Source organism: Ananas comosus, linkage group 10 (assembly GCF_001540865.1).
Source record: "Ananas comosus cultivar F153 linkage group 10, ASM154086v1, whole genome shotgun sequence".
In the NCBI taxonomy this organism is placed as follows: domain Eukaryota; kingdom Viridiplantae; phylum Streptophyta; class Magnoliopsida; order Poales; family Bromeliaceae; genus Ananas; species Ananas comosus.
This window is the reverse complement of record NC_033630.1, coordinates 3,425,242-3,434,406: the sequence shown is the minus strand read 5'-3', so window position 1 is coordinate 3,434,406 and position 9,165 is coordinate 3,425,242. Positions and strand designations below refer to the sequence as shown.

General features: G+C 30.5%; 1 protein-coding gene across 2 annotated transcripts; it reads right to left on the bottom strand.

Annotated features, from left to right (window-relative positions):
• Window positions 803-8,978, bottom strand: LOC109716683 (reticulon-like protein B5). Of its 2 annotated transcripts, XM_020242228.1 has the most exons (6): window positions 8,968-8,978; window positions 3,015-3,339; window positions 2,044-2,224; window positions 1,803-1,944; window positions 1,420-1,489; window positions 803-1,327 (listed from the first exon to the last, which is right to left on the bottom strand). In XM_020242228.1, the coding sequence occupies exons 2-6, from the start codon at window positions 3,256-3,258 to the stop codon at window positions 1,161-1,163; spliced, it is 804 nt and encodes a 267-aa protein (XP_020097817.1). In that variant the 5' UTR covers window positions 3,259-3,339; window positions 8,968-8,978; the 3' UTR covers window positions 803-1,160. The 2 variants fall into 2 exon arrangements, with proteins under 2 accessions (XP_020097817.1, XP_020097818.1); XM_020242229.1 differs by lacking the exons at window positions 803-1,327; window positions 1,420-1,489; window positions 8,968-8,978 and adding an exon at window positions 1,534-1,665 and having other exon boundaries at window positions 3,015-3,384.

The following is a 9,165-nucleotide window of genomic DNA, read 5'->3' as shown; positions in this document are numbered from 1 at the left end:
GACTAATTCTAATCTGTTATATCATAATGTGCAGTAGGTTTTCTCTAAAGAAAATCCCATATATAACTAGAGGATTTTAAAAAAAAAAAAAAAATTGGGTACAATTTTGGCATACTCCTCTGAGATTTGTCTACACCATGAGTTAACAATTTTTTCTGAAATCGATCTCTTTCGTGTATTTGATAGAAACTCCGAAATCGATCTCTTTTCGTTCAGCGATTTAACATTTCAGACCAAAACTCTGAAACCTTCAAATATCTCTGAAACCTTCAAATATAGACCGTGTTGATCAAACCAATTCCAATCAGAACTACCAAGTCCCAGGTAGGATTGCTCTGAGGGTAGCTTCAGGATATATCGATCCATTTGGATCGAAATAGTTTCAGATACTGGCCATTTATCTTTGGTGAAAAACCCCACCTGAACCCTAAGATATTTTGAATTGATACAGAATTTCATTGCCTTCAATTTCAAATAACTCTAATTTCTTTCTTTTTTTTCCAAAAAAAAGAGGAGTAGAACACACTACACACACATAACAGTGACTGTACAGCTGAAGATATTTCAATTTGCAGCAGTTAATTCCAGACCTCAAACATACTTAAAAAACTATCTGAAGATTGCAGATGGACTACTTACATTGCCGCCTTCTAGATCAAATTTTCATTTTTAAGCTCTGGGAGTCAAAGATGGGATCAATCAAAGTATGATAGCAATTAGTCTTTCATATGATTTGTCAAAAACAGGAAATATGTTTTATTGTCTCTTCGACTAACCAAACAGAATAAACAATCAACAGTAGTGAAGCAACACAGGATCATGAATTGGAAATTTAACTGATCAAACATTGTTCTTTCAACTATTTTATATCCACAGATCGGTAAGATCATCAATAATAGAAAGATCTTACTATGAACACACTACACACACACACACACACACACACACACACACACAAAAAGACCTATTCTTAGCGCACAAAAAACTTAAGATCTACTGCTGCTTTAACAAACTATAATCATATACTTGTTCAAACTAAAAAAAGAGCCCTATAGTATAAGATAAAGAGAGGTACTTGGACCGCCAAGAAACCAAGAAACAAGTCGCTGTATCACCTGACGAAACCACAAACTAGCCATTCACAATGAAACCCTACAATTTTAGTGCTTCTTTGCTTTCGATGGGCCCCTAGGGATTTTACTCAGAACCTTGGCGTCGAACACCGCATAATGCTTCTTAATTTCTGCCATGGCCTTCTCCGCATATAAATCCACCTTGTCCTGGTACTTCTCATATAGAACTGGCACAGTGTGCAGTATTACAAAAACTGCGTTCCACACAAGAGGGGAATTTTTGGTGTTTAGTCTGAGTTTAACAAGAACAAATGATACATTTGACTAAGTCGGAGTAGTCCATTACCTATGTAAAACAAGGTCAGGAAATTGCACTGGCTCCCAATAACAGAAAGAACCCAGAGACCAGCAATTACCTATGAGATCAGAATATACATTAGAACTCAACAGGAAAAAAATTGCACTCGTGTAGAGCTGTTAGAGGAAGTCTAAACAACTTTTAAATCCCCTCAACAGCTGCCTTTCTGCGGCTAGAAGGGGAAGCTTCAAGTTGGATCACCCGCAATTGGAGCCCAAAAACTTGTTCCGCTTCCTGCTACAACTAGAAGCTCCAAACATTTTGTTTGTTATAAGCCTAGCTTTTGCTTTTCACAAAGATATAGAAGTTCAAGACGCTAAGCCAAACAGGCAATAAATGCAAGAATTGGATTGAATAAAAAATGGACATACAATGAGAAATTTCTTCAAGTCACGGCCAGTTGCGATCTCCCTAAGAACGGCAAAGGCCCTGTTGATGTCATACCGCAGGGAACGAGCAACATTCACAACCGCATCTTCAGGAATGCTCACCTCCGGAAAGCGAGGCGGAGTCCTAAAACCAAAAGGAGAGCAACTCAAAGTTTTTAAGTTGGTCTATTATTATTCCTATTATTACTATCACATAAAAAAGGTCAAGAGGAGAAGGTCTCACTTATTGATGAAGGTGGAGGCATTAGACCAAAGGAACAAGATGGCGAAAGAGAGTATGAGGCAGTGGGCGACAAGGGTTAGCAGATGGAACTCAAGAACTTCAAACAAAACCCAAATAATTGTCGCGACACCGAGCACTCCGACAGAGATTTTCCTATCTCTCCATAGTAACACATCAGCAACTGCATAAAAAAAAGTATAAAAGAATTGCAAAAATGATAGGAAGGGTCTAATAACATATAAAAAAGGTGCAAATGTACATATCTAACCCGAACTGTGCCGTATTTTCGAACAGGTATCTGAGCTATTAAAAATTTTGATTTCTTTATCTATTCATACAACATGTTCGGTTGAAGTATGTCTCCCTATCAAAATTCAAAACTCACCTGTATCTAATTTTATATCGTAGCGCGACAAAGCAGTTGGTATTCTAACAAAAACCAACAAAATTTACTGAAACACTTCCATAAATCAAAAGAAACGAAGAATAAATAGTGAACTAAAAATTTTATTCGGGTCTCCATTTAGAAAATTCAGTGTAATGTTCATTCGTTCACCAAATAAATTTGTAATTAAAAACTTTAATGGAGATTACTGATCATCAAACCCAAAAAAGGGTTTTTAATGGAGATTTCTAACTAAAAATATTAATTTTGATTTATTCACAGATTTGTTAATAAACATCTTCGATTTTGATTGCGTTTCGAAGTACCAACAAGTGGTACTAATAAAACCCCACGAGGGTTTTAATCGATCGAAGCGGATAACATAGAGATTTACATATTACATATTCTTTTAATGGCGAATCAAGCTAAACCCTAACCCTTTTCGTCGCTCAACACAAAAATATATCGTTCGAAAAAATTATTAAAAAAATACCAACAGATCTCAGGGAGAACCACCTCACCAGATCCACCCAGACTAGGGTTTCGATCCAACCACTCCCAAATAACAAAATACCCAACGCCATACCTTTCCCGCCGCCGAGGACCGCGTGAACGGGTTTCTCCCTCCCGAAGAGGCGACAGGAGTTGTTGGGCTTCTTCGGGGGTGGAGCGGAGGCCCGGGATCGCTCGGCGTCGGAATCGGACGACGACGAGGAGTCACCGCCGCCACCGCCGCCGCCGCCGTGGTGATGATCGTGGAGCTTCTCCGCGATCTCCTCCGTGAGCGCCTCCCTCGCCGAGCTCGTCTCCTCCCCCGCGTGCTCCGCCATCGTCGTCCTCCTCCCTATGCTCCTCCGCAGGTGTACCAGAACAAACCCTAAACCTCTCTCTCTCTCTCTCTCTCTTTCTCTCTCTTTAGCTTTTTATGTGGCTACTGTGGGAGAGAGGATATCGATGAATCGAGCTTATTATATATAAATAAAAAATGGGGTTAGGCAAAAGAAAAAAAAAAAAAAAAAAAAAAAAANAATTGAAAAAAAAAAAAAAAAAACACAAAAACACAAAAACGGTGTTCTCTCAGTGGTGGCACATTTAGAAAGACCGGGTGCATCACGTCATCTATGAACCATCCAAGTAAATGATCAACCCCAAAAAAAGTTAGAGAAAGTTCTATTTCATCATACTATTCGTATGTAGAATTATATCTGCCATATTTTTTTTATATGTTTTATATGAGAATACTAATATTCTCTAGTATAAAAAATATATGAATAAATATTTTTTTAGAATATCATTTCAATATGAAATTATAATAATATCTGTTATTAAACTCTCATCTTACATGGTACAATATAATTTAATTAAAATAGATATATTTTATATGATGTATTTGTATTTGTTATGGTACAATATATTTAAAATATATACAATATATTTTATATGATATATTTATTTAAAATTATAAGCAGAAATTATATTACTAGTTTATTGAAATTTTTTTTTTAGAATAACACGACTAAAAGAAATATATATATATAATAAAATTTTCTGTACATTAACTAATTACATATATTATTATTAAACTTTACAAATCACGAAGAAATAAAGAATGATCACTATTTTCAATTATTACTAAATTTTAACAATTTTAGTTATATTATAATTCAATATCCCTTGACATATACGTGAATTGGGAGACAAAAAAAGTATTTAAATTATCTGGTTTAAAAAAGTAATGATAAAATTAAGGATTACGTTGCTTAAAAGGTCGGATCAGCTTTGGGTTCATGGATGACGTGGTGGACCAAGCGCAAAGATTCTTATCAAACTGAGATTGCTTGGACGAGAGACGGCCGTTCTAAAAGAGTTAACGGCGTTTCCTCGCCAAGAGATAGGGATTTTCATTTATTTAGGTTCGTCGAAAGAGTATTAAAAAGAAATAATAGTAATAATTTTTATAAAAAATTACTTTTCAAGTTTTTCGCCAATTTAATTTAAATACTAGTTTTTTTAAAAAATTATTTTTTCTATTTTACATAGAACTAGTATTTTTATTTTCAAAAATTTTAAACAGGAAATATTAATTTTTCATAGAATCTCGAAATGTATTTTTAAAGAAAAGCTAAATTTTTTTATAACTAAATTGACAAACAAAAAAAAGAATTATGAACTTGAAAAAAAATTCAGGCTTTTTTGAAAAGTCAAACAGCTCCTTACGAAAAATAGCACATAACCCGTGGAAAGTGAGTATCAGTTCCATTTTTATATAACTAACTATAAATTAAAAATTATAAGTTTATTATCTATTGAGATTATTTAATACTTTATTAATAAGTTTCTAATTACTCTTTTCTTCTGCGTAATCTTTTTTAGATGAGATAATTATCAGTAATCTTTTTTCTAATTACTCGTTAAATCAGTGACAAAGTTAAAACTAAAAGGTACTAAAGTGGATATTCGATAATTGGAGTATCTAAAAATTTTGGTATATAATTTAACGAAATTAACGAAGAAGCTGACAAAAAGATAAAAATGAAATTTAGAATACTAACTTAATGTACTTTAAATCACATGCTATTAAAGTGAAAAAATATGAAACTACATGAGTGGTATATGAAGTTTATTTTATTTTTTTCTTTTTCTCTCGTTTGCCATTTCTTAATGCCCAATCTCCCGTTGCTTTTGTGCGGTTTTCAACCGGAAGAGAAATTATTTTCTCCGCATTCCAGATTCTGCTTGGACACGTAAACCTAAAATTTAGGTGTCTTTTATTAAAATTAAAATAAATATAATAATTTCACTTAGTCATGTCGGTGTAAATAGTAAAATTCATCTCATCCTAGAATACGTGAATGTACTCATAATTTTATTATAAATACTTATTTTTATTTACTCATTTTTATTATTTAGTTTATTATAACTTTACCTTCAAACGAAACTCAAGCCTCCAAAATACTTAAGTTAATTATGAAAAGAAAAAAAATAAAAAAAATAATTTTTAGTTGAATTCTAATTCATCTGCAAATTTACTTTATTCTGAACTTCTTACCTTTCGGTAAAAGAAAGGTCTTTTCTCAACCATATTAAATTATATAAAATTAGTATTTTAAAAAATAAAAACGACATGAAACGAGTCTCAATATTGCATTACTTATTCTGACATCTAAATAATATTTTCAAAAATGCAATATATGAAAATTATAAATTCTAATTTAAAATACATGATTTTTAATATATAGATTCTTTAGATATTATAAATTATATATATAGGTTAATTTCATATAGGTTCCTGTAAACATAGTGAATAACAAGTATATTCCTATACCGTTAGAAAACTTTAGTTAACTGTAGGTTAAATACTTAATCTTAATTAGTTTTTCACATTTTTATTCCGCTTATATTATACTGTTATGATTTTTGAAGGGATAAATATTTGTGATGATAAAATTGAAAATATAAACGGTTCTCTAATAATTATCTAACGGCAACAAACTAGAGGGACGTATTAGAAAATATTAGAACTTCTACAGAAACAATATATAAAAATTAAATTTTATAAGAATATATTTATTATTTGTTATATTTACAAAAATTTGTACGAAATTAACCCATATATATATTGCCTCATTAGGTGGTCAAAAAAAAATGAAGAACGGTGCATAGAGTATATATGCGTATACCTGGTGCAGGGCAATAGTTTCTCGAGGCAAAAGCGCGGGATTTACGATCCCACGTGGCACAGCAACGAAGCTGCACGTCACCGGTGGGTCCCACACGTAAGCTGGAGGGTTACACCTGTCCCGAAGTTATTAAGATTGAGTAGGTTAAGTTTGGTAACGCATAAAAATAATTCCAAAAAAGAAAAAAAAGGAAAAAAAAAAAACATAAACAGAGAAAAATCGAACACTCCATTTGGTTTTATATACACGACGCTTCCACGTTCACCGTTTTGCTCATGGAATTTTCCTAAAATATGCAACACGCATGTTGTCACATTCCCTTCGTTCGTAAGCAATACTTTTAATTTTAAAATTTCCCTTCGTTCGTAAGCAATACTTTTAATTTTAAAATTATAATCTATTTATATTCAACTATATAGTTGTCAAAATCTAGAAGTTGTTCTCTCACAAACAAGAGAGATATTGTTGGATAAAAATGTACACTGCTTATCTCAATTATTATTCTTTTAAATTTGACTATTCAACTTTTAACATTTTTTATTTTTGCTATTTAGCCTTTCTAATTTATTTAATTTGAGTCTCTTATTTTTATATTTTATGCAATTTACGCAACTATAAATTGATTAAAATAAATAATTAACTTAAATTTTGTATTTGAAGAGTCATTAAATTACTTAAATTAAATAAGTTAAAAGGTTGAGGGTTAAAATCAAAATTTAAAAAGATTGAATAGTTAGATCAAAACGGGCAAATTTTCTACATACATTTTAACAATAAGTGTGAGAAAAGAAAAGGTTAATTTTCTATATATGTAAATTTTAGCTTGGTTGGTTGATGAGTTGAACTTATTCATATTATATAGTAGCTTCTTGGTTAAAATTTTTCAGTCAAAATTGTTACAGCCCCCGCTATAGTCACTGATACGCTAGTTTTTTTTTATATATATATATATATGTATATATAGTTGTTTTGCGTGCAATAAAAAATAATGATAAAAAATTATTGTGGTTATTTTACATATAATTCATCACTAACAAAATAAAGAAATTATTGGAGGCTGTCAATACCAAATAGGCACTGACCGCCTTTAGCGCAAGTGGCAAAAGGCTTGGTGGTTGGTACTCGAGATTTCAAATTCGAATTCTAGTTGATTCTCATTTTCAGCTAAGTTTATTTCTAAATTAAATAAACGAAGCGGGTAGCATGCTACCTATCTCTCAAAAAAAATACCAAATAGATCCTAATCGTTGCCAATTGCGGACCAAATATTTTGTATGGGCCTATTTGGTCCGGGCCTGTATTTCGAGCTGCATTCAAAATGTGTTAATCAAAATTGGGCCCAATCTTATTTAACTTGGCCCAACTTTAAAACCTCGTCCAATTAGGAGCTCAATAGGCTCCGAATCCGGTTTCTTTTCATGCCCTCAATAGGCCCAAATCCTTAACAAGGCCCCAAGTAAATTTATTATTTGACCCTCCGCTTTTCGAGAGGTCACTAATTCTAGAACTACTATGTTCTAACACACTTAATTTTTTTTAACTTTTTAGTCCTAGCCGGCATCCAAAAGACTATATTATAGGATTAATAAATTTAGTTTGCTTATACCTTACAATTTCTGTCTCAAATTAAGTACCTGTTTGGCCTAGCTTCTCGAAGAGTAATTTCTGCAGAAGTGATTTTGGTTTGGAGAATTAATTTTGGTGAAAAGTTGTAAAGCGGTTGGCTGATTTTAGATAAAAATAATTTTTTTGAAGTAATTTTCTAAAGCTGTTTGGCAAAAAATTTCTGATGCTTGGATATATTAATATTTTTACTAAATTTTATTTTAAAATAATTTAATTTATACAAAAAATAATTTTAAAATTTTAAAATTTTAAATTTTAAATTTGAATTTTTAAATCTAAATTTAAATTTTTAATTTTTCAATATGAATTTAAATTTTGAATTTAAAATATAATATTTTATTTTAAAATTTAAAATTTAAAATTTAAAAGTAAAATTTTGAAATTTGAAATTTAAAAGTAAAATTTTGAATTTTGAAACTTAAAAGTAAAATTTTGAATTTCAAAATTTAAAAGTAAAATTAAATTTTAAAATTTAAAATTTAAAATTGAAATTTAAAATTTAAAATTTTGAATTTTAAAATTTAAAATTTTGAATTTTAAAATTTAAAATTAATTTTTAAAATTAGAATTTTGTAATTTGAAAATTAAAACATGTAATTTTAAATTTTAAATTTTAAAGTTTTAAAATCCAAAATGTCAAAATTTAAATTTTATCTTAAATTTAAAATTTAAATTTTAAAATTTTGAATTTTAAAAATGTAAATTTAATTTTTGAGATTTGAAACTTAAATTTAAAATTTAAAATTTAAAATATAAATTTTAAATTTGATAAGTTGAGATTTAAAAATTCAAATATGAATTTAAAATTGCAAAATTTAAATTTAATGTTAAATTTATACTTTGAATCTAAAATAAAAATAAAAAAATAAAGTTTGAGTTCAAAATCAGAATTAGTTTTAGAAAAATAATTTTTTTTCTACTTCTGATTCTATAGCTTTCAAAATTAATTTTTTTATTTTAAAAAATAAAATCAAAATTTTCATCTGTTCGTTTCTAAACACTATACTGAACACTATACTGAATTTAAAAATAATCTTGAGCTTAAAAAGAAACGTTAGTTCAAACTTCAAACACTACCCTACCAGTGGCCGTTCGGTTAAAAAAAGTTCATTGTAGAATTAACCTGTGGTGAAGTGTTCGAGTGTTGGATAAACTTTTCTATTCGCTACACTGTGTAGGTTGTAGAGAACTGCTGCTGATTCGGACGCCAAGAAGAAATTGTATTAAATTCACCTTTCTCTCTCTCTCTCTCTCTCTCTCTCTCTCTCTCTCTGGCTGTCGAGTCCTGTGAAAAAGTTATAACCATCGACCAAACAATCTGCTGACCACTGACGACGCCTGCTGCTATCACACGCCTCTCGCACCTACTGCCCCCACTCCTCCTCCCCCTTCCCGCTCTTTCCCCTTCTTAACCAAAATACCCTTCATCTT